The sequence below is a fragment of the Hetaerina americana genome, unplaced genomic scaffold, assembly GCF_022747635.1.
Source record: "Hetaerina americana unplaced genomic scaffold, ioHetAmer1.1.p SCAF_86, whole genome shotgun sequence".
In the NCBI taxonomy this organism is placed as follows: domain Eukaryota; kingdom Metazoa; phylum Arthropoda; class Insecta; order Odonata; family Calopterygidae; genus Hetaerina; species Hetaerina americana.
Window position 1 is genome coordinate 77,896 of NW_027287494.1, and position 26,740 is coordinate 104,635.

At 39.5% G+C, this 26,740-nt stretch overlaps 1 protein-coding gene across 1 annotated transcript in view; it reads left to right on the forward strand.

Moving 5' to 3' along the window:
- Nucleotides 1–23,252, forward strand: part of LOC139698460 (uncharacterized) — a 46,093-nt gene extending 22,841 nt beyond the window's left edge. The window contains exons 7-13 of the mRNA XM_071597342.1: nucleotides 10,581–10,796; nucleotides 11,252–11,715; nucleotides 13,860–14,111; nucleotides 16,559–16,789; nucleotides 16,926–17,427; nucleotides 19,651–19,841; nucleotides 22,002–23,252. Coding sequence (XP_071453443.1) covers nucleotides 10,581–10,796; nucleotides 11,252–11,715; nucleotides 13,860–14,111; nucleotides 16,559–16,789; nucleotides 16,926–17,427; nucleotides 19,651–19,841; nucleotides 22,002–22,562 — 2,417 coding nt within the window. The 3' untranslated portion in view covers nucleotides 22,563–23,252. The remainder of the gene's footprint in view (nucleotides 1–10,580; nucleotides 10,797–11,251; nucleotides 11,716–13,859; nucleotides 14,112–16,558; nucleotides 16,790–16,925; nucleotides 17,428–19,650; nucleotides 19,842–22,001) is intronic.
- Nucleotides 23,253–26,740: the final 3,488 nt, after the last annotated feature.

Consider the following 26,740-nt stretch of genomic DNA (forward strand, 5'->3'; position numbering starts at 1 on the left):
CAAGCTATTCTATATTGATTCATGATTAGATATTAACATTTTTCTTACGTCATTCCTAATGAAAAACGCCCAATATGTTCACTACCAAAGTGTGTTATTTCATTCTAATCAACATTGCCTTTGGGCAGCATTATCAGTTGCATGCAATTCGTTGTGATACCCTCTGTTTTTAATGCAGGGTTTCTATCTGATCCCTGGAAGACCACATCACACATTACGCTGTGAGTCACCTCGAAGCTCTGTTTGGTTGATGGCATCACCTGCCATGGAACTAGCGCTTTTATCTCATTGGTGTCCTACTCAAAGCAGTTCAGGGAGGTCCTTGTCTGCAGTGGAAGCACTTTTAGAAGGGATCCAAGGACAAGGTCCTGGAAGGAAACTCCTTGGGGCAGCAGTGTCTTGCAATAAAGAGAAACAGGTAATGCTGTCTTTGATTAAAACATAACAACATACAATTGGCTAAAGTTTACTCTACCCATTGAAATCTGTTGGTTCCAAAGGTTATTCACATTGTCGATGCACAAATTTCACTTTGGATAATTGAATTGGTAATGTAAGGTAGACAAAGAAACATTTAGATATCCACAAAAGATTTGGTGTTTTCTCAGTGTATGGTTGTGGTTAAATCTTTGCAAGCTTACCACTTGGTCAGGGTATCAGCTGCCAATGTTTTGATTAACACCCTGCAGATGATGACAGAGTTAGTCACCAATATGTCAGTAGCTGACATCCTGACCAGGTAGAAAAACCATGAAGACTTCATTACCTATGCCTCATATGCTGAGTCAATTCCTTAACCAAAACTGAACTGAAGGAATGAGCTCATCAATTGGAACCCTTTGAGATCAATGGAAATAATAAGTTTCAGAAACTACAATAATTAACAGATCAGCTATGATGTATTTGGCTGTACCATATTCACTACCTTTTCGGCTCTGAGCTGCTTGACCTGATCAATGAAGAGTAGCAAATAGCCTTTGTAGTAACATAATAAATAATTATTAATACAACTATATTTAAGGGGATTGAGATGGTGTGGTAGCTATTGTACTGGCTTCCCAACCAGAGGGCCTGGGTTCAAATCCCGGCGGTGTTGGATATTTTTCAATGGTATCTCGATCCCTACTTGTGGTGCTTCGTGGAGGGCACTTTGAGCGAGTACACCATCCTTTGGATGGGATATGAAGCCGGCGCCAGGCTCCTCTCCACCCTTCATCCTTTCCCATCCTTCCCTAATCGCAAAAATGACCTCACCTGTCATTTTTCTTCCTTAAATTCTAACAACTATATTTAATTGGTATTATGTGGTTTAGATGTTTTTTGAGTGTGGCCTAAAGATTTGTTAGTAGTCTGCAAAGGTATCATAATTTGAAGAGGCAAGAATAATACTCTATTGGGGGTAAATAAACGTTAACGATGCAAAATATTAAGCAGAAATAATTTAACTGAAGAAAGAAATTGTGTATTCCCAATATAAAAAATTTGAATAAAAATTTATTTCAATAAGCTGATTGCATATATTGCAGAAATGTTTCAACAGGATCCTCATTTTTGTTTTTTGAACTCTTTTATCTTTCTGCCAATTATGTTAGGAGCAAAATTTCAGAGGTCCCATGAGTTGTCCTGACATGTTTTTTTTTATTTTTACATACACACACATCTTATAACAAGCAGTTCATCACCAGGATCTCTTCTTGAATCAAATTAGGTACTTCTCCCTCATGTGGAAGCTTGTAATCCTTTTCTTTAAGGAGCAGTTTCCTTTTCTTTTTGGTTGTAAATGATGATGAAGAGATCCCATATACAGTGTCCCATTCATCTTTGATTTGCGTAGACTTATCTCCTTTCAAAAACAAATATTTAATGGCAGTTTAAATAACTGAGTGTTCAAAATAACTGAAATTTTGGTTTACCTTTCAATGCATGAGCAAAAACATTATTTAACTTTTGTTGAGGAGTATTGGTGTCTTATGTTGAGATCGAAAAGTTTTCAGATCACCCATGTAACCTTGAAAGAGATATGAAAGGATCATTACACATCTTTCATTGCTTAAGGGTAATTGATAAATCTTAGAGGGAAGTTTCTCTCAGTGAGATGAACTCTGATTAGAAGAAATTCTGGCTGGGTGGCATTACAGACAATATGGAGGCTTGAACCATCATCTACAGTGACTAAAGTCATGGCTCTAGGGAACTTTATTGGTTGTGATAGAGTTTGTACATGATTACAAGATTTACCTAACCATAGCAGAGTTTTAGAAACTCCACAATTAGGGCTAAGAAGAAGTGGCTGAGGAAATTTCTTTGGAGACAGTAGGGGGAGCCCAGAGGAGCATTCTTAGCACTAAAATTGAGGAATTGTGCTCTTCATAAGATAGAACTCAGGCCATTATTGAAAAGTAGCACCCTAACATGGTAGTGGTGATTAGGAGTATTAACCTATTTGCTGGCAATCATCATCATCATTATTGGTCGTACAATCCTAAGATTGGTTGACTGCAGCCCTCCACCCTACCCTATCTGATGCTAATTGGCTTACTCCCTGGTTGTTTTTGCAAAGTACTTTCTTCTTTATTTGTCCCATGTATTTATCCCTTAGTATTCCTCTTGGGACTCTTCCCTCTATTTTTCCTTCTATCATATTCTTCACGAATCCATTATGCCTCAGGGTGTGGCCAATCCATCTGGTTCTTCTTTTCTCTATGGTGTTCAATAAGGTCCGTTCTTCATCTATTCTTCTGTATACTTCTTCATTTTTTATTTTATCTGTCCATTTAATCTTAAGCATCCTCCTTCAGCACCAGGTTTTGAAGGATTCTAGTCGTTTCTGGTCTACTTTTCTAATGGCCCATGCTTCTGATCCATAGAGTGCCATACTCCATTCAAATGTTTTTATGTATTGTTTCCTTATCTGTAGTTCTATCTTCTTTGAATATAGCAGTTGTCTTTTCATTGTGAATGCTCTCTTAGCTTGAGCTATTCTTCGCTTGATGTCTGTAGTACTTCTTCCGTGCCATTCGATGGTACTTCCGAGATAGGTGAAGGAATTCACTTGCGCGAATTTTCGTCCTTTCAGTAGGACTACTCTATTCAGCTTCTCTCTTCCACATACTAGGATTTTGGTCTTTGTCTTGTTTTTGTTCGTGTTGTATCTTTGTGGAACTTGATCTAATATGTTTAGTGACCTTTGAAGGTCCTCCTGGATCTTCTATCATTGCAATATCGTCAGTGAAGCATAGCATGGTTATCTCTTCTCCAATGATCCTAATTCTGTTTAATCTGATGCCTTGTGCTTCTCTCATTACCTCCTTCAGGAAGATGTTGAACAATGCAGATGAGAGGCTGCATCCTTGCCCAACAACTCCTTCGTTAATTTTAGCCTCTAAATGGATTCCATCTCTCTTTTGCATTCTGGCCACTTGCTTCTTGTGTAGCTGTTAGATTATTCTTCTGTCATTGTAATCTATTCTGAGTTTTTCCAGCAGTCCAAACATCTTGTTCCTTTCCACATTGTTGAAGGCTTTCTCCAAGTCCACGAATGCCACATAGAGTCGCTTGGTCACGAGTATTGTTTTCTCTAACATGATTCTCAGAAAGAGTATGGTATCCCTGGTTTCTCTGTTCTTCCTAAAGCCAGATTAGTTTTCTGATATGTTATCTTCAATTTTCCTTTCCATCCTTCAACTTATTATTAGTGTAAGTATTTTTGATGCATGTGACATTGTTGTGATCTTCTTGCAGCGTGGTGACGAAACAGGATTTAGGATCTTTAGCAATTATTGAGACGACATGTTCAACTTAACGTGGGGCCGGAAGTGACGTTTAAAAAAAAACGACTTCCTACTTTTATTCTACAAAAACAAAAGCAAACACATACAAACATCGCTCAAGCCAGCCCAAAAGAGACAATGTTACCAACCTTGTACAAAACAACAGCAACTTGATTACACATATACAACACCCTCACTTAATCTAGTTGCCCCAGACATTCACATCCTTCATGCAGTTAAAATGTTTTTTCTTAGATAAACTTTTAGTTAGCATATCTGCAGGCATCTCATGTGTTGACTTAAATTTCACAAACACTTTACCATCTGTCACAGCTGTTTTTACAAAATGGAACCTTACATCTATATGCTTAGATCTTTCCTTTACATCAACACAATTGGCATTCTTAACTGCTGACTGATTGTCATTATACATGCACACAGATTCTGTGCCAAATATTTTTCTGCAATCCTGTTTCAAAATTTCCCTCAGGATTCGACACAATATAATAGCTTTCTTGGTACAAGCAGTTAGGCTGACATACTCTGCTTCCGTTGTGGATAAAGCCACACAGGATTGTTTTTTACTTTCCCATGCTACAGCCCCTTTAGCAAATTTAAAAACATACCCTGTACGAGATAGTCTATCAATCTTATCACTGGCAAAATCTGCATCAGCATAGCCCTCAAGGAACCCACCAGATTTTGAGTAGGCAAGGCGATACGTTGATGTGCCCTTTAAATATCTCAAAACCCTTTTTGCCAACTTCCAATGTTCCATATTAAAGCTATTATTAAACTTACTTAATTTTGAAACAGCAAAAGCAATGTCAGGCCTAGTACAGGTCATTGCGTACATTAAACAACCAATTAATCCTTGATAAGGTACATCAGGACATTTATCTGGATCTCCAGGAGCTACATCCAACCCAACTTCCATGGGTGTAGAGGCTGCACAAGCATCAGACATGTTAAACTTAACCAGCATGCTTTTGATGTACTCTTCCTGATCCAGTTCAATTCCCTCACTGGTTCTAGTTAACCTCATCCCTAGAATACTTTTGGCCTCTCCAAGATTTTTCAGCTCAAAATGTTTTTTTTAATGATGAAACTAACTTGTTCACAGTGTCACCATTCTTACAAAACACCAAAAAATCATCCACATATACAGCTATTACACAAATATCAAGTCCAATACCCTTAACATAAATACATGATTCTGTTGTCAAATTCTTGAAACCAAGACCTTTAAAAATACTCCGACATTTGTCATACCATGCCTTGGATGCTTGTTTTAAACCATATATTGCCTTATGCAGCAAATACACCTTACTCTCCGCCCCTTCAATTACAAAACCTTCAGGCTGCTCAATGTAAATTGACTCTTTAAGATCACCATTCAAGAAGGCTGCAGTCACATCTAGATGAGTGATATTTAAATCTAGCTCCACAGACAATGCAATCAACAATCTCAAGGCAGAATAACTTACTACAGGAGAGAATGTTTCATGGTAATCAATACCATACTCCTGGGAATAACCCTTTGCTACCAGCCTTGCCTTGAAACGCTCTATTTCCCCAGCTGCATTCACCTTTCGCTTGAAAACCCATTTACATTTTACAACTTTTTTGTTTTCAGGCAAATCAGCTAAAGAAAGGACGCCCTTCCTTGCTAAAGCTTCCCATTCTTCCTGCATGGCCTTCCTCCATTCATCCCCATTTGAAGACAAAGCTTCTTGAACAGTCTGAGGATCACAGTACAAAGACATTGGTTGATTACAGGCTGAATTAATTGATGCCAAAAATAAAACATGATCTGGAAATTCCTTTGGTATTCTATTCCTAACAGGATACCTACTTTCTCCCGGATCAATACTCTCCTCCCTCTGGCTATCATCACCTGAGCTTGAATTTTGCCCACAATAGACACGACCACTTCCTTCAGTCTCAATGTTTGAGGTATCATTATTACCCTCACTACTTGTGCTAGTGTTTTCATTAGTTTCAGCCTGATCATTTATGCTGACCTCTGTCTGGGGCTGGGAGGTGAAACACACGCCCCCCCCTAAAAGTTCAGGCAGAATAATTGTATTCCTCAATGTTTTCCCAGTTAAATGCTCTTCCCTGAAACTGTCCTCAAAAAACACTACATCCCTCGCTTTTGTTACTCGTCCAATGTTTTCAGGATTCGCCAGGAGATAACCTTTGGATTCCTCACAATATCCGACAAAGTAATACCGTTTGGATGTGGCATCTAGCTTTTTTCTCATGGCCTTGGCCACATGAGCATAGGCAATACAACCAAACACCCTCAAATGACTAAGGTCAACCTTATGACCTGTCCATCTCTCCTCAGGTAATTCATTCCCAATTCCCTTAGCTGGTACTCTATTCTTTAAATACACAGCTGTTTTACATGCTTCAACCCAATAGCTCTTAGGTAACTTGCACTCGGATAACATGCATCTAGCCCTCTCTATAATGACGCGATTTGCCCTTTCAGCTAGCCCATTCTGCTCAGGATTATATGGTATCGTTGTCTCATGTTTTATTCCCTTTGCTCTAAGCTCTTCTTGCAGAGCCCGCCCCATGTACTCACTACCATTATCCGTCCGCAAACACTTAATCCTGTTCCCCGTTTCATTTTCTACCCTAGCCTTAAAGGTTACGAAACATTCTAGGATAACATGTGTTTCCTTGCCTTTAATGAAGAAGGCAAAAATTTTTCTAGTGCAATCATCAATAAATGTGAGCATGTACAGTTCTCCCCTATTGCCAGGAGGGTCCATTGGACCACACAGGTCTGAGTGCACCAAACTCAGCTTTTCACTCACCCTTTCCGTTCTCGGTCCCACAGTGAAAGGTTTTTTAACAAGCTTTCCTTCTACACATGCCACACACGGTTGAAGAGGCTTATTACATGGATAATCCAGACCACTGGCACGCCCCCTTAATGTCTGCATATTTTTAAGCCCCAAGTGCGCTAACCTTCTGTGCCATAATAGCTGAGAATGATTCCCTTCAGTAGTTGCAGCTAATCCCACAGCACCCTCCCTGACAACATTGTCACCTGAGGTACACTGTTTTAAATCTAGACTGTACAACCCATTCTCCTCTGTTCCCGAGGCTTGAATGACTCCCTTTACATGTAAAGTTTCAGCATCAAATAGTTTGCACCCAGATGAATCAAATAAAACAGCAGTACCCTTTTGCACTAACCTATTTACAGACAACAAATTAGTTGAAAGATCTGGCACATAATTAACATTTGATATGGTGGCAGTACTTCCCTGAATCAAATCCATTGATGCACTACCAATACCTGACACTTTGATTTTGTCATGGTTAGCAACTGTTACTTCGTCACTTGCATCTGGTCGAAAATCTGAAAAGTACTCCGTAGTTCTTGCCATATGGGAATTCGCCCCAGAATCAATGTACCATTTATGACTCCCCACTTCACAACGAAGGGCTGTCAACCAGGCAACTGGATTCCCTTTCTTGGCACCCCCACTTGATTTGCTGTTCCCGCACGACACCTTTGCCCCTTCCTCGGGACAATCGCTCTTGATGTGCCCGATCACTCCGCACTTAAAGCACCTGGCCTTTCTCGGATCGAAGGTGGACTTCTTGTTCTGCTTACCTCTGGCCCCGGACGTACTCGAACTCTGCTCCGAGGACGATGAGCACTCTCCCTGATGCCTCTGGTTCCGCTTGGCATAGAATACAACCTGCTGCTCCTTGGAATCTGTGGCCCGTTTGTACCCTTCCTGCAGTAGCCTCTGCTTCACTAGGTCAGACTTGATGACCCCTGTGACTGTATTCTCTAGAGCCATTCGAAACGGTCTGTACTCAACCGTCAGGCCCCGCAGCATCAAAACCGCGAGCAGCTCGTCGTCAATCTTCTTGCCAATGCTTTTTAGTTTCGCATCGACTGTTGTGAAACGTTGAACATAGTCCTCCATATTTGTGCACGTTCCCAAATTGATGTCGAACAGCTGGTCTATAAGGGCGACATGCCTGTTCACACCCTTATCTTCATAGGTGTGCTGCAGCTTGTCCCACATACCTTTGGCCGTCTTGCACTCCATGACTTCCATTTTCGGTCCTTGTTCTAGTAGCAAATATATTTTCGCCCTTGCTCCCTGTGACTGCTTTCGTTCATGAGCTGACGCGTCCATTGCTACTTCACTCTCCACGTAGTCCCAAAGGTCTTCGTGAAGCAAGTACATTTCCACGTCCATTTTCCACTGCTCGTAATTCACCGATCCTCGCAATTTATCAATTTGAGGCAATGAACCTCCGTACGTGATGTTGTTGATGACATTTGATTCCATTGTACTTGTCATCCAAACACGAGGCAACAATTTACGAGTACAGCTCGGTTGACTACAAGGCCGGAATCAGTTTAATTGAACCTAATTATCTCATGCAAACTGATCTCACACTCCTATTTCCACATTCTGGGCCCATAACCTGTTGTGATCTTCTTGCAGCGTGGTGACGAAACAGGATTTAGGATCTTTAGCAATTATTGAGACGACATGTTCAACTTAACGTGGGGCCGGAAGTGACGTTTAAAAAAAAACGACTTCCTACTTTTATTCTACAAAAACAAAAGCAAACACATACAAACATCGCTCAAGCCAGCCCAAAAGAGACAATGTTACCAACCTTGTACAAAACAACAGCAACTTGATTACACATATACAACAGACATAAGACTCAAGGTTCGGTGTTCCTAACATTTCTCTTTCCTCGTCTTCTTTGGTATTGCGATCATCAAACTCCTTTAAAAGTCTTCAGGAAGTCCTGTCTTTGTAGCAAACTTTGATTATTCCGTACAGATTGTGTTTGGCTTTGTTTCCGAGTGCCTTGATGATCCGTTGATTTTGTCTTCTCAAGGAGCTTTATTTTTCTTCAGGTCTTTTACTGCTCTATCAAATTCACTCCTCAGTATACATGGGCCTTGGTTTTTGTCATCTATTTCACTCTCGTCCTTCATCAGGTTTTCTTCCACCGGCCTCAGACCTTGGTGGAGTTCTTCAATGTATTGCTTACATCTATTGCAATATCTTCACTTTCTATCAGTATATCCCCCTTTACATCCCTGATGTTGCTGCTTTTCATCTTCCTTTCTCCGTAATGTTTCTTTACCAGTTTGTATGCTATGCCGGTATTTCCCTTCTTCATTTTTTTGTTGATTTCCTTAGAGCAGCCTTCTATTTAATTCTCCCTAGCCTTTTTGCATTCTTGGTTACATTGGTTCTTCAGCTTCTTTTAGGGCCTTTCCTCATCCTCATTCCTGGCATCCTTGTATTTTCTTCTTTCTACTATTAGTTCCCTTATCTCCATCATGATCCATGGTTTCTTTGGCTCTCTTTCTCACCAGTTGCTCTTCTGCAACTTGTGCAATTACCCTCTTCAGCTCATCCCATCTCTCTTTGGTGCTCCTTTCTCGTTCATCACCTAGTTTGCTGTCAATGGCCATGGTGATTCTTTCTCTGCTGTCTTTTCCACCAGCAATTTTGAGTCTCACCTTAGCCCTTGTTTGAACTTCTTAATTTTCTTGTAGCAAAGTTGGCTTTCCATGATCACTAGGCTGTGATCGCTATTTATAACTGCACCGGGGTAGCTCTTGCACTTCTTCACCTGGGCCTTTTAACTCCTTCTTGCTAGAATGCAGTCTCGTATTTGGTATCTTGCTATATTCCCTGGCATCTTCCAATTGTACCTCCTTCATCGATGCTGTTCAAAGAGGGTGTTAGCTAATTCCACATTCTTCTTATTGCAGAACTAGACTAGTCTTTCTCCTTTGGCATTCCATTTTCCCAGCCCAAAATTTCCGACGCTTCATCCTTTTTTCCTTCTCCTATGACTGCGTTCCAGTCTCCTATTATGATGAGATATTCTTTCCCCTTCACCTGTTTGAGGGCTTCATCCATTTGCACTGACAATGTGACTGCCTAATTTAGGAATTTTCAAAGAGTCCACAACACCAGGTTTCATTGGGAGGGTTCTTCTCCGTACTAAAAGAGGCAAGATGAAACAAAAGCCTCCCTCAGCAGTGCCAAGAGACAAATGAAAGAGAAAACATCAGAAGTACAAGGTGTCCATTGAAAGATATCTCATTTCTGAACAGTAATCTTTCTGTTTTTCTCCAACAGTCATAGGATATCACCAATCCTCTTGAAGGTAACTACAGGAGAAAAATTAATGTTCACTTTAATATATGGTATTTACTTGTATTCTGTATTGTTTTAATTTAATCTTTAATAAATGCATGTGTTCTTTTTTATTATAAATAATGAGTATTTGGTGTTAACTTTATTGAGATCGTAATTTTATTGGCCTGGAAATAGATTAATTCCCTCTCCATTTTTGCCGGTGGGAAAATTCATTTAAATATTGTACAGGTCAGATTTCATATGGCCTGCTGAAACAAAATTAATATTAACTACTGAGCACCACTTTATTTTACTTCTTATCTGCTAAATGTATGATTGGATGAATATTTATGAAAGTCATATCAGAAGTTTGTCATGATTTTGGGACACAAATATGTATATATATACTCATTTTGTTGGAAATTTTTAATAATTAATACTATTATTAGTTAAACAACAGATATTCAGCATATTCAGCAATAACCAGTGTATTGGCTTTCCATTTTATATGCATAGATACAATTGAGGAGAGTCACTCTTGATTTGCTGCACACAGTCCATCTAATACATCTGGAAAAAGAAAGTCTGGGTGTCACAAGGCCTGGGGGAATTGGAGGTGATGGTGACAGGAATTGGAATTCCACAGGGACCTCAGTGTCCATGCAGGTGCTTCTTGTGTTGGATTCGATAGTGGGAGCTCTTCACACTCAGAGACAAAGACATTTTATGTTTCCTCATTGCAATGTTGTTTTCCTCAACTCTTTCCCACAACAAAAAATGAGTGCAATGCGGCAGAGCAAGAGGTGGGCAGCTAAACCAAGGAAACCAAGGCCTTTACCGGATCCAAATTTGCAGAATAAAGGTAGGTATTATTACCTTCAATGTCTCATACTTTAATTATTAATGCTGCTTACTTGGAAATTTCCATTAAGATATAATTGATTTGCTCAAAAAAATTTAGTAATGCTTAGATAAAATTGACTATTGGACTTTCTCTGAACTAGATCTATCTAAAAATCTGTTAGGTATAGCACTATTTCATTTCTATAATACAATACATTTTTAAGGCTAGTAACTCCAAAACCATCAATTCTTCCATGTTTATAATATTGTGGAATGAATTTCAATAGAAAATTTTAAATCTTCATCAAAAGCCAGTTGTGAATAGTGTCATCAATTTTTTAGGAGCCAGTTAATTGATGGTGCAAGAGTGATTTGGATAACTTTGAAATATTTGAACATCAAAATATCCTAGCAAGTATGGGAAAATGAAAGTCAAATACTAACCCTGATGCTATTTTTAAAAATTAATTCCAGTGGCAAATTTTTGGCAGAATGCAATCATTTTGTCGGGAAACCTAGGATCTGATGATTTCACCTCTAGTTCTGAAGAGGAGGATGCTGATGATGAGGAGGAGGAATTCCTGACGGATGCATCTCACGTGGAGTCTGCATTGCGCTGCCTCCACCTCATTTCCTCTCCCCTGGGGGAGCCACTGGAGGAGGACAGGGAGGGGGAAGGGGCAGAGGACTACCAGAGACGCATTGAAGTTGAGCTTGCCCTGTCCAAAAAGTGGCAGGGAACACTGATGAGTCTAGTGCCTACGCCAGTCACAGATAGCAACCTATCATCAGGGCCAGTTTCTCCATCATCGCCCACCTCAGTGTTCTCGTCCCAATACCTTTCGTCATTGCCTGCCTCTGCATACTCTACCCGGCAGCTCAAGTATATCCAGGAGGCTGTGAGACAGGTTCTCAGGGTTAAACAAATCACAAACCAAGTAAGTATGTATGCAGAGAACACTATGACCCCCTGCACACATGCATAATGCCTTTGTTCTGACCGTTGTCAGAGTTGCTTATTTCATATTTTTCCCCTGACCAAAATTCCTTTAAAAAATAATTCAATTCCTCTTGACATCGGATCCAAGCCTTGGTATTTTTAGAATTAAATATCTGGTGGCTTTTGCTTCTTTATAATTCTTTGTCATTCACTCTTGTATGCCTCCCGAGGGAAATTACCCTAAGGTAGAATTCAGATGCACACTTTGATGTCTCTTAGATGTTTGGAAAGAGGACTTTGTCAAAAGAGTCATGCAATGCAGTATTTTTTTTTTTTAAGGTAATCTACCGATTAAGGTAGGTTTTTGGATGGACACAACTACCAAACAAATATTTTATTGCTCCTAACAAAACACAAAATCCATCATCCTACTCTATATCAGGTCCCACTTCATCTCTGAGTACTTTCTTCCTCCCTTCATCCCGTCCAACATCCCTATCCTGTTCCTTCCCTTTCCTCTTTTGCCCAACATTCTACCCTCTATCACAGTCTTCAACATCCCACTGCCGGTCAACACCCCCTTCGTCCACTTTTCCTGCCTCCATAGGATTTCTCCCAACAAACCCCTCTCTTCGCCCACCATACCAAGTACTTCCTCATTTGTTTTCTTCTCTGTCCATTTCACCTTCTCCATTCTTCTCCACACCCACATTTCAAAAGCCTCCAGTCTACGTCTATCCTCCTGCTTCAATGACCACGTTTCCGCGCCGTACATAGCTATGCTCCATATCAAAGTTTTTACGAGTCTTTCGTTAACATCCTTACTCAGAGTCCCCGTCATCAACTCCCTCCTCCTCATGAAAGCCTCTTTGCCTAGCGCAATTCTTCTCCTTACGTCCCTACTACTTTGACCGTGTTGGTCCAAAACACTACCGAGATACGTAAACTGTTCTACCTGCTCTAGCTTTTGCCCTCCTATTTTAATGTTAAGCTTGGCCTTTTTCTTTCTAGAAAATCGCATAACCTTTGTTTTATTAATATTGATTCTCATCCCATACCTGTCGCACTGAATTTCCAATTCACTCAGCAATGCTTGCAGCCCCTTGGCTGACTGACAAACTAAGGCTTGGTCATCAGCAAACCTAACTGATTTTACGAATTCCCCGCCCACTTTCATTCCTACCTCGAGTTCTTCCCATGCCTCTTTGATCATTTCCTCTGCATACAGGTTGAACAGCAACGGTGATAATGGGCAACCCTACCTTACACCTCTTCCTAACACTGCCCATCCTGACTCCCCGTTTCCCACCCGCACCTGAGCAGTCTGAGACATGTACAGGTTGCGGATTAGCCTTCTTTCCCTCCAATCTATTCCTATTTTCTGCAATATACTCATTAGTTTTTCCCAATTCACTCTATCAAACGCTTTTTCGAAATCTACGAAACAGGCAAATACCTCCTGGTTGTGTTCTATATTCCTCTCGATTAATAATCTCATTACTGCAATGGCGTCACGCGTACCTCTCCCCTTCCTAAACCCAAACTGATCATCCCCTAAGTAATCATTTGCCCTACTCTCTATCCTTTTGTTTATGATCCTGAGAACAACTTTAGCTGCGTGGGATATCAAACTAATCATCCTATAGTCCTCACATGACGTGGCCTTTACCTTTTTCGGAATAGGAACTAAAACTGATCTCACAAAGTCTTCCGGCCAGGCAATGCAGTATGAGCATAAAATTTCAATTTTAGAATGCTTATGGTTATGAAAGATATCATATCAAAATTCATCAAATCTCATATTGAGCATCTTAAAATTCTAAATGTTGACTTCCCATATTGTTATTCCCTCCAGAGGGAGAATTCAGTGCTTTGTATTTTATTTGTTTGGCAGGTGAAATGACATTTGGCCTTGTTCATAATTAAAATAGTTATTACTTTTCTTCTATAATAATCTTATAATTACTCATGCAATTTAATATTTAGATACAATTTTTACGCTCATTTCCTTAATATCTCGTGCACTTTTTCCTTGATTATCTTATTTTGTCTATGAATGCTATGCTATGCTATTAATGCATGCTATGGATTTAAGCTATAGCCCAATTCTCTTTGAGTGTCATTTGTTTTTTTTCGAATCAGGAGCAGCAAAATGTCACTCAGAGCATGGGAGTTTTGCGCTCTAGTGGACCAGTGGAGGAGCTGGCTTACACTTTAGCGTTGTTGTTGGATCCTTCAAGCATGTATTTGGATGGAGTATCATTTTGCTCTGCCCGTCGAAGTCAAACGAGAATCAAATGGTGGCAGAAGAAGAGCAGCAAGGTGCGAGATGGACATGGGATGAGGCGATGGAAGGGAAATAGAAATTTATTCTCCATCGGGAAATCAAAGGAAGTGAGTTTCCATGGTGACCATTGCTCTAGGCAACTTTAAGTAAAGGTGATTTGGGAACTGTTGCATTTGCCTCGGCTGAATATCATGAACTCATGCTGAAATGGAACAGTGTAAGGGCAGTCTATGCTTGTAGTTTTTGAAAATACTATATTGAACTAGAGTTATCTCTTGATGATCTATGCAAAATGAAGCATGATGAACCCTGGGTAATCAAAAAACATGGATTACCAAAATATGAAGAAAAAATGTCCTGATATAAATGGTTATGAGACAGAATTTTCGGCTAAGGAAATTATATTTTTCCACTTTTCATATTTATAAAGGTTTTTGCATAAACACAGAACTATCATTGAGTGAATAGCAGAGCAGTTTTTTCTCAGGAAGCTAAACCAAGCAAATTGCCAGGTAAACAACAAATGACTGCTGAAGGACAAATATTGATGACTGATTGCTGATATGGATTCATATTCCTTACATATATGATACTACTTAAAATAATGTACTGATAGCTGATGACTTATTTGTTACAAAGTAAAGCCTATGTATTTGCTTGCATTAAAGGAAAATATGGAATTCTCAGGGCTAATGAACACAAGGGTAATGATAATGGGAAAGTATGGATGGTACAAAAATTTTTAAATCAGAACATTAAATACTATTATTGACAACTTTTGATTTGGTGAAATTAAAAACTAATAAGTTATCTCAGGCATTTCAAACTTGTATTTTTATAAAAGTATGTTGAGATTTCTAAGAATTTAATTATCTTCACAATTATCATTCCATTAAAATTTTGAGACATTAGGGAGAGTACGGATCATCAAGAGTTTAAGGTAATGGTCAACAATCTTTTTCATGAAAATCTCTTCTGCAAACTATTTGGGTTTTGTATTGCATGGGAAAATATTTGCTGAACTCTATTTCATTCATTTAAATGGATGGAGTAGTGAAGGAGTGACATGACTGTTACTTCTGGTGCCATTGGGCCTCTTTATTCCAAATCAATGAGGAGTTTAAAGGGCACTCCTTGAATGATTATGGTCACAGTGTATTTTACAATGTTTGTATAAAAAGTATCAAGGAAAGTTTAGGAAAAATTGATTTATTTTGGATATTGCTATATTGCCTCAAAATTCTTCAGAGTACGCACTTTAGTCAGCAGCTTTGTCATGACTCAAAGGCTCCCTGGTTGGCAAATTAGGGTCCCATGGTGGTGTCCTTTGAGGGAGGATTTCACATCTGGGAATAGAAAATAGTCTGCTGGTGCCAAGTCAGAACTGTGAGGGGGTTTGGGCAATCATCACAATGCCACTGCAGAAGGTCTTTGAAAACAGATGCTTGAGTCTGCTCTTGGTCATCCGTCAAGACCTTTGGGAGGATGAGTCGAGCGGAGACCTTTCGCATTGCCAAATTTTGAGTTATAATAGTGTGCACTGTCATCTTATCAATGCCAAAGGGATCTGGGATCATGAACACAGTTAACGGATGGTATGAATTCAGCTGTTTATGCACACGTTGCATGTTGGTTGTTTATGCTGTCGGCCATCCAGTGTGAGACTCGTCCTCCGTACTCCCTCCATCGGTCTTCTTAGAGCACCTTGAGCCACTTAAAAACTTCAGTACGTGACATGAATTCATCCTTGAAAACTTGACCAATTATGTCCAATGTCTCCATACCCTTTTTCCCCGGCCCAAAAACAAAATTTGATGGCATGCCGCTATTCAATCGTAGACTGAATTTTGCACTAGCACCGAGTCACTTGACAGGGGTCCACTAAAAACACAATCCAGTCATAACAAATACTTGCAGGCGATTGGTGCTTGGGGAGCATTGAAATTCAGACTCCCAGCCACTGAGTCTGCATGGTGCAAGTGCACTGCGACGTACAGTCACACCAGGGAAAAATTGTCAATCATACTTTTTATCCCTATGATAATAAGAAACATTGATTTCTTGCAGTTCTCTTAACAAGCAGCATGGCAGCATGCTTGGCAACTGTTGTAATGGCATATGTTAGCCAATGGTATTCAACATCTCCCTCATTAATTCACCATCAGCGGCAGTGAGTACATAATAGATAAATTTTAAGACTTCTCTGTGGGCTAATTTTCATTATTTCTTAAGCATTTTGCCAGTTACACCTGTATTTTGTCATAAATAAAGGAAGTGGTATGGAATAATGGTTTTCTATTTGTTTGTTAAATTACTTCTTCTTTCTTTTATGGTATGAAGAATGTTTCACCCATTTAATTGAGCACCAGGAAAAGGAAGGCCATGATTACCTAAGAAACATCTTGGTCTTTATCTATAAATCCCCCATCCTAGATTTTAATAGTTCCTCATGGCAGTAAAAAACATTTTAATACTCCAGCTATTCCAATTTATATTGAAATAAAATAATTCAACTTTTCATTAACATGTCTCTGCATTAATTTTTTACTTCCAGTCAGAAGACGGAGCCATGAGGAGATGGTCAGAAGTCGGGAATTTTCCAGGGAAAAGACTAGTTGTTAATAAAACAATGAATGCAATGATACATGACAGAGATACCTTAGCTGCTGACTTATCTGATGACAACACCTTTGTGCATTACCTTTTGAAATGGCTTATTAGAGCTAAAAAAGAAGAGGAAAAGATAATGCAAACTTCAAGGACTCATGGTTATGGAATTGACGAGGTAAATAAATATGTTTTTATCTCTGATGCCCCTGTGGGTTTGATTGGCCTCTTAGGACATGATCTATTTTAATGAAAGATATTATATTTTTCCATTGAATGAGCATTTATAATTTACCTCCACTATATATTTCCAGAATTGTGTTTGGAACGAGAATTCTCTCACTCTCAAACGATGGCTGACTCTGGGAGACAAGAGGAATTCTGGGGATGGGTACATGGCACAATATCTCACATTACTCTATGCTTCCTCTCTCGAGAACTGCATTCACTTGGAGGAATATTTGAGGCATGAGGAAGAGAAAGGTCAAGAACTCTTCTCTTTTGGGCTGTGGTCTAGTCTTGTGGAGGAGGGCCAAATCTTTCCTGATGAAGGTGTCTACGATGCCTGCAGTAAAGGCTGGAAGTGGGCTCAATCTATCCTTGATTCTGACAAGGCAATGTCTTCTAGTGGCCTTCTTCAGCTTGTACTGGCTCCAAAACCTGGCATGTCTGTTCGGCAATCTTTTAATGGTCCAAAATCAAAAGATTCTTACAATTATTACCTTGATCAATTAAACTGTGGTTCCTCATTGACACTACCAAGAACAAGGGCTGGAGCAACACTTCCGAGCAGAGCTCAGACTGCAAAGGCCAAAGGTATGAACGACATTAAATATCAGCTGATGGCCATTAGGTTTTTTGCAAATAGTACCTGCTTGGCTATCTCTGAATCCTGGAGATGACTAATTTATTCCCCTAGGCCAAGGTTGGGGAAAATTTCTGTGAAAGGGTCATTATTCTTAGCTGATGGATAGCGTCCAATGCAAAAAGCATATTCATAACTGTTTGCTTTTGAAGTGAAAGTAGAGACCTGGAAAAGAGTTTTTATTTGACATGGAAATAGGCTGGAGTATCAACTTAGGAGTTACGGTAATTTTATGAATTTGAATTATGTCATCTTGACTTCTGCTCCAGGTAGATATGATGAATGAATAATTTTATTCTTTCTCAAGTATGCATACATTTGATTATTCAATAATTTGAAAATAAATACAATGCCAGCAGACTGAATTAAATATAAACCATGTTATACATATCCATTATTGAAATAGAAAGAAAGACTCGTACTTTTCCACAGATTTTATTATACGGCACGACGCATTTCACCGACTTGCGGCATCATCAGGTACAAATTTGCAAAACAGACAGAGCAAGCATATATACCCTCAGGACAGAGTGGGGGCGGGGAGGGTTGGAAGGATTTGAGAGGGGTGGGGGCTCGCAGGTGCGTTGATGGATTGTTTTGACCATTTCCAGGCTAATTTCTCGGAGAGGAGTGGGGAGGGGTATGGGAATAATTGCTCATTACAAAGTGTCGTGTTGGGGTTCACCAAGTGCCTTCTAATCTCTAATTGCTCGAGAGCGTTCATTTTTAATCCTTTTGGGAGTGTGTGTAATATCTCTGGGACAAAGTCACTGCTGTGGTTGAATTCTAGTAAATGCTTGGCGAAGAGAGAGTTGTTATTCTGATTTTTGTGACACGATTTTTTTGTCACAAAAATCAGAATAACAACTCTCTCTTCGCCAAGCATTTACTAGAATTCAACCACAGCAGTGACTTTGTCCCAGAGATATTACACACACTCCCAAAAGGATTAAAAATGAACGCTCTCGAGCAATTAGAGATTAGAAGGCACTTGGTGAACCCCAACACGACACTTTGTAATGAGCAATTATTCCCATACCCCTCCCCACTCCTCTCCGAGAAATTAGCCTGGAAATGGTCAAAACAATCCATCAACGCACCTGCGAGCCCCCACCCCTCTCAAATCCTTCCAACCCTCCCCGCCCCCACTCTGTCCTGAGGGTATATATGCTTGCTCTGTCTGTTTTGCAAATTTGTACCTGATGATGCCGCAAGTCGGTGAAATGCGTCGTGCCGTATAATAAAATCTGTGGAAAAGTACGAGTCTTTCTTTCTATTTCAATAATGGATATCAATTACTTCCACGAAGTGAAGCCTGAAACAATAGAACATGTTATACATTGCTAGAACGAGTGTCTTTTGACATTCTTTTCTACTCCTAAAGTTGATGATAGTCACCTTACTTCAGCATACGAGTATTCATAATTGTCTTATCTATTGATTTGATGTTATTGAGTTTGCATAATCCCTAGTATACACATATTTTTGAACCATCGGTGGAAATAATCAACAATCTCCAATTACACGAGAATATATCCCTCCCCCTACCATAAGCAAATTAAGGAAAGTGTATGACATTATTTGTTGTCTTTTAATTGAAAAATAGTTTTGTTTGATGTTAATGTATAATAAATTCACATAATAATATTTATAATTTTTGCACATTGACATAATATTTAATAGCTTAAAAAATTTTAATTTTTGTTTTATGAAATAAAATTTGCCTATTACATTCTCTTATTGTTAAAAAACCCATATTAGGAAACAATTTGCAAGGGATTGCCAATGATCTTTAATGCAAAATATCCTCTGTAGGCAAAATCTAGCCTTTGCCATCTTTTACAAAGGGTAGGGGTATGCTGTTGCTGGACCAATGTAGGCTTTGGACAATCTGTCCATCTTTCCTCCATTTCTTAAAACCACACCTACTCCTAATTCCTCACCTATACTGAATGGAAAAAATATCTCTATAATTAATTTAGTATCTCCTTTATGTAATACTACTACGGTTACCTACCTCCTAGGTATAATTCAAATAAACATTCATTGATGAATAAAACTATCATAAGTCCCTGTCAAATATGGTACATTGTGTTAGTAAGTTAGTTCTAGTGTTAATTGGATATTATTGTCACAAGCCATAACTTATTCTCTTCCATTCTCGCTCCCTCCAGAATTTCTAACTTTGCGCCTTCAGAGATGCCAATCCCAACATGCAAAACCTAGAACTGCAAGTAAGCCTCTACATTGTTACCTCCGGGAAAGCAATCCTCTCAGTAAAATCATTGGTATGTCTCATCGCCAGGGGCAATACAGGGGGCTTGGGACACCCGTGTCAGCTTTGATTGCAATGCATAAGTTCTCGGTGAGTATCAAGCATCACTTGTGAGTATGAGGAAGGGTTGAAATATTATGGAATCTCTTCATTATTCCCAGAGCTAAGGAGTCCACATATTTATGCTGAGAATATGCTCTTAGATTTTGATTTATATATTTGTATCACTCCTATAAAACATTAATTTTGCCAATTTTAACCTAAATAATAAAAAGATATTAATGTGCAGATTAAGTTATGGAGTTATTTGTCTGAAATGTTGGCTGTATATTACAACTTTAGTAATCATAAATTTGATGCAGAAATGCTCATAAATTAAGAGATGGACAGTGACAAAATTGATCTTTTTGCTGGCATATGGTTTGTGCATAGTATAATTTCAAATTTTAAATGCATATATTTTATTTAATATTCCTTCCATCAGCAATGCTATTCTCAAGCTTGTTAAAAATAATATTAGATATCAAAACAATAATTTATGGTACCATATTATTTATTGTGTAAATATTAAGAAGTGATTTATTAAAATGTTTATTATAATTTGCACGAGTAACTTAAGTTCCTAGAACTATCTCTTTGATTGTCTCAATCTCAAGCATTATCATTTTTTTTAATCATCTGATTTGATATATTGTTACGGGCAATGTACAGAGAATTATGTGTAGCTGAATACTGCAGGGAAAATCATAAAAAAGTCTATGGATTTCAAATTGTTCATAGGAAAGTAGAAAAAAACTATAATCCTTGGAAGTTTTCAAAATTGCTGTTGTAAGTCCAATATAATTTATTCCGCTGTGGATTCCATGATTTAGAGCTGTGGAAGCCCATTTCAAGTCACCATAATTTCATTTTTCACGAATAGAAACATAATGGTTGTGGCATGGAGTTATTTGTGATTCACAAAATAAGGCGTGGAGTTTGGAGCCTGGCTGTTAGCCCTGCCAGTAACATTAAAAATTAAAAATGCTGCTCCCATGCCAATCAATCCTCTTAATCTCAGTCTTCATGAGATGATTCTACTCTATTAAATCTTAAGATAAAATGTCTCAAAAAACCTAAAGCTTCATTTTTAGCCGTTTCAAGGAAGTTTTAAATATTTTCTTCTTCATTTTAGGTGAAAAGGGGATATATTTGGTAGGGATTTCTTTAGTTTGAGAGTGGTGGTGAATGATTTTTGGCATTTGCTCATTCGGGGGTAGCTATGACTGCTGGAGTAGTTGAAAAATTCTTCAAAAGATATGCCTAGAATGCTAATGAACCAGCCAGCCACCAACTTTTTAGTCAGCTTAGACCTACTTTTTATTGCATTTTATAATCATTTAGATCTCTACCCTTCTGTGTCTTTTAAAGACAAATTTTACTCTTCCACAAATCTGTATTTGGCTGATTTTATTTTCTTTTTATAAACATAACAGTTTCATGTTTAACTTTGTGGAATTCCTTCATGGTGAGGGTAAAAAAGAAACTTTACACTTCCACCATAAAGATTAAATATTTCACGACCATGGTTTCGATGTTGCACATCATCGAAACCATGGTCGTGAAATATTTAATCTTTATCGTGGAAGTGTAAAGTTTCTTTTTTACCCTCATTATTATTTTCTTTTATTAATTTAGTACCCTGCAAGCTACCACTAGGGTGTGAGGCAAGGGGTAAATACACACTAGACTTACGTACATTGACCCAAAACACCTCTACCTCCTAGGGCAGTCGGGCTAACATTATTTTGCTCTGATCTATTATCATTCATTGGAAAAGTGACATTTTTAATCTAACTGATCTGCAATTAATCGCTCTAATTTTACTTACATGAGATCTCCTACCATATTTATACAGGGCCAATAATGCATTTTCAACATCACTGCTAAAGAGACATCCTTCCAATTAAAGCAAGATATTTAATCCCTAATTTAGCCTTCGCTCCACAGTTGATTCCCATCCTAGATTCTCTTACAATTTTGATGTGCAATTCAGTTTATTATAACAGCGTTTCACAAATCTAGCTCCTCTAACACTGCACGCAATCCAATTTGGCAATCAATCCAACTTTAAAAGGATTCCATATACTAGTGGCATATTCTGAGAGCGAAACCTTTTTTTTTAACATATTAGCAAATACTAGAAGCTTAAATGAATAGTAGATGGTTTTTTAATTCGTTCTTACAAATAGAAAAATTCTCATCCTAAAGGTTTTACAGGAGATATCAGTGTTGCTACCCGAGGATGAACACCAGCAGGTCTTAGATTCCATCCACCGCGTGTCCAAAGTGTCCCGCCGTCGCTGTCGCCCTCAGAGACGTCTCGGGAATGTGACTGGAATGGGATACGGAAAATATAGGGTCAAGGCTTGCGACTCCGAAAAGCAGCCAGTGGATATGAATGAAAACGAGAAGATGGCCGACGGATTTGGAACTGTGATGGGCGCCATTGGTACAGCGCTTGGAAGCGGGGGGAAAGAGCTCCTGATGGACAAGAACCATGCGGATCAAAATGTGGACGATATAGCGGAAAGATCGGAGGACGGAAGGGGGAGGCTTTGGTATCTCTGCCGCGTCACGATGGGACAGCACCAGGCCAAGGGCACGCGAGAAATCGGTCTGGCTCATGGTGTTCGCAACTTCGCCGTGCTTACTAGGGACCCTTCCACGGACAAGGGAGTCGTGGCTACTTCTCCCGGGGACGGAGGCGTGGACCCCCGGCGAAGTCACCGCAGCAGACAATCCAAGTCGGAGATGGTGACCAAATTGTGATTAAATAATAGTCAGTCAATGGTTTTGTGCTCTAAATTTAAGAGTTAAATGTGTATTCAATTGTTCCCGGCTCAACCTTGCGGAAATTCATTTTAATAAAATCAAGAATACAAAGTATCTTTCCACTGTCCTTTATTTGCGTACAACCGATTTCAAGCGTCATCATCAGGTCTGATGATGACGCTTGAGCGTTGAAACCGGTTGTACGCAAATAAAGGACAGTTGAAAGATACTTTGTATTCTTAATTTTATTAGTTAAATGTATATTAATATTTGTTCTTGACAAGGATTTACTTTTGTAACGTTTTCAGTTTTGAGAATATCTCAGCATTTCAAAGGGTCGTGGTCAAAGGATTACCACTTAAGCATTATTGCGTTGTATTGAAATGAGTAATGCAGTGACTTCTAGTGAGTTCTTGGATTAAAAAGCCACGATTGTCATGCCCACTTCTACCTGAATGTTCACAAATTCCTTTACCCAGTTTGAAAAAATTAGATGATTTGTTGAAACATTGAATACAAGCAAAATATTGCTAGCAATTTTGCTTGTATTATTGCTCTAATTTTTCACTGATTTTAATTAGATTTGCTTTTAATACTAATACAATTCACTGGAATGTAAGCTATTCAGTGTTCAAAGGTGAGGAATCGTAATTAATTCTTGCATGCAGAATTGAAACCTGGTTAGTGAAAAAGACAAACAATAAAAATATATTTGTGATTATATGCAATAATTAATAATTTATCGGTTTTATAATATTTGATGATAATGAAAAACATATATCGTTTATCATATATAACATACTACCTTGATCAAAAAGTTCCCGGAATAACCATCGTGTGGCGCTCCCATCGTTCCGATTTGAGTTCTGTTTTTTTTTGTTAAATTGGTACATCTGTTGTTGATATTCCCTTTAAATCTTAGTGTCATAACTTGACATTTGCGAGACAAGTTACGTAGCCAAGAGTACATCTATCTCTGTGTGTGTTGGCGATTTTTTACAATTTCAGAAATGGATTTAAATTTGCAACAACGAACTTGTATTAAATTTTGCGTAAAAAACGGATTTAGTGGCGCACGGACGTTGGAAATGTTGGAAAAGTGTTTCGGCAACGATTCTCTAAAAAAAACGGTCGTTTACCAGTGGCACGAGCGGTTCAGAAGTGGTCGTGAGTCAATCGAAGATGATGAACGCAGTGGCAGACCATCGACATCGAAAGTCGGTGAAAAAATTGATAAAGTAAAAGAAATGTTGGTCAATAACCGCAAATTAACCATCAGAGAAATAGCGGAGGACTTGAACATTGCCTATGGATCCGCCCAAGACATTGTGGTTAATGATTTGGGTTTCCGTCGTGTAGCAGAGCCAAAAGACCTCAATTTCATGCAAAAAAGAGACCGTGTTGACGTCGCAAAAGACATGATTTGCGAGGCTGAATCCGATCCCACATTCATCAAAAGGATCATTACTGGAGACGAGACGTGGGTTTATGAGTACGACACGCAATCCAGACATCAGGCAAGTGAATGGCGTTCACCAAATGAGCCGAGACCAAAAAAACCACGTCGTTTTCAGTCAAAAAAGAAGGCAATGCTGACGGTTTTCATGGATTACAACGGTGTAGTGCATCATGAATTTTTGCCAGAAGGCCAGACAGTAAACAAAGAGTATTATTTGGGCGTTATGAGACGTTTGCGTGAAGCAATTCGCCGAAAGAGACCAGAAATGTGGGCAGAAAACTCGTGGATTTTGCACCATGATAACGCACCGTCGCACAGTGCTATCATTATTCGTAATTTTTTGACGAAAAATGCAACAAATACCATCCAACAGCCACCGAATTCACCTGATTTGGCTCCCTGTGACTTCTTTCTGTTCAATCGAGTTAAAAAACCATTACGGGGAACGCGTTTTAGCAGCCGAGAGGAAGTAATGGAAAAATCGCAGGAAGCACTGATGGACATACCGAAAACCGAATATAAAAAATGTTTCGAGGATTGGATCAAGCGCTGGCATAAGTGTGTTGCAGTCGATGGGGATTACTTTGAAGGGGACAATATAGATTTAGATGAATAAACTTGTATTTTTAATTTTCTGAATAAATTCCGGGAAATTTTTGATCAAGGTAGTATATCTAAACCTCATGTGTTCTAGTTACAATTACTACTTTATTAAATGGGAAAATCATTTTATAAGTAAGGCACGCGGTAGTCCAGGGGTAAAGCATTGGACTAATGGCCGGAGGGCCCGGGTTCAATTCCCGGGCAAGCCTCTCTGCGCACCTGCAGCTCCACCCAAGCTGTGCGATTTTTCGGGTACCAGATCTCCCTAGGTAACTAAAGGCGGCACAGGGAAAGGAACTGGCCCCCCTATCCTGACGTTGCATTTCACACGCCGTCGGGCCAAGCATTTGGTGAACTCCCCCTTCGCATTGGGAAACTAACTGCCCAATCACCTACAAAACTGACTTTCTGGTTGATAACTTTGCTCATGGTTTTAATCTTGCGGGCTTTTGCGGCAAGCTTTATTTTTAGCCAAGTGTCGTGATTATTGAGTGTAACAGCCTGGATTTAGCTCAGCTACTTCATGAAAACCTCCTTTTTTTGATAGCTATGATAAAACAAGTTTTAAGGGTTATTGAATTCTCGTATAATGTTTCCTCAGTCAAAGCCAGCCATCAGTTTATGTTTTCTGGGGCAGCTGAGATGAAGATAAGAAATTGTGTTGCAAATAAGCAGGAGTGTAATCATACGTGGTGCGTGGTGACGTGTCCCCGAGGCCACAACAGTCAACGAGGGACTCCCAACAGGCTCGATGGTGTGGACTGATAGCGTAAAAATTGCGCCGAATTGCGACTCATTTAAACGAGGACGAGTAAATTCGTCTTCTCATTCTTACCGGCACGCGTTTCATTGTTCGACCGGCGTGGAACTAATGGCGGTCGCCAACTCGAAACGGTGCGAACTCGGCATAGCAGATGTCGGTCGCCTCCCCTAATAACGGCTACTAACTCGGTATAATGACATCCTTGTGAGCTCGTTTAACTCTTTCGCTTTTCCTCTAGCACCCTTCATGGCGTCATGATGCCCTCGCTGGCTAATTGTCTCAGCCTTCCCTCCCACTCGAGGCACTCCGATCCAGGGCCTCTCCCCTCATGACTCTCCTGGATTGCAATTTTCACTTTTTTTAAGGTAATCTGCCCGTTAAGGTAGGTTTTTGGATGGACACAACTACCAAACAAACATTTTACTACCCCTAACAAAAATCAAAATCCATCATCCTACTCTTCAGCTCTTTCAGGTCCCTCTTCAGCTCTGAGTACTTTCTTCCTCCCTTCATCCCGTCCAACATCCCTATCCTGTTCCTTCCCTTTCCTCGTTTTCATAATATTCTCCCCTCTGTTACAGTCGTCAGCATCCCACTACCAGTCAACATCCCCTTCATCCACTTTTCCTGCCTCCATAGGATTTCCCAAAATAAACCCCTCTCTTCGCCCACCATACCAAGTACTTCCTCGTTTATTTTCTTCTCTGTCCATTTCACCTTCTCCATTCTTCTCCAAACCCACATTTCAGAAGCCTCCAGTCTACGTCTATCCTCCTGCTTCAATGACCACGTTTCCGAGCCGTACATAGCTACGCTCCATATCAAAGTTTTTACGAGTCTTTTCTTAACAACCTTACTCAGCGTCCCTGTCATCAACTCCCTCCTCCTTGTGAAACCCTCTTTGCCTAGCGCAATTCTTCTCCTTACGTCCCTACTACTTTGACCCTGTTGCTCCAAAACACTACCGAGATACGTAAACTGTTCTACCTGCTCTAGTTTTTGCCCTCCTATTTTAATGTTTATCTTAGCCTTCTTCTTTCTAGAAAATCGCATAACCTTTGTTTTTATTAATATTGATTCTCATCTCATACCTGTCGCACTGAATTTCCAATTCACTCAGCAATGCTGGCAAACCCTTGGCTGGATGACAAATTAAAGCTTGGTCATCGGCAAACCTAACTGATTTTACGAATTCCCCGCCCACCTTCATTCCCACCTCCAGTTTTCCCATGCCTCTTTAATCATTTCCTCTGCATACAGGTTGAACAGCAACGGTGATAATGGGCCACCCTGCCTTACACCTTTTCCTAACACTGCCCATCCGGACTCCCCGTTCCCCACTCGTTACTG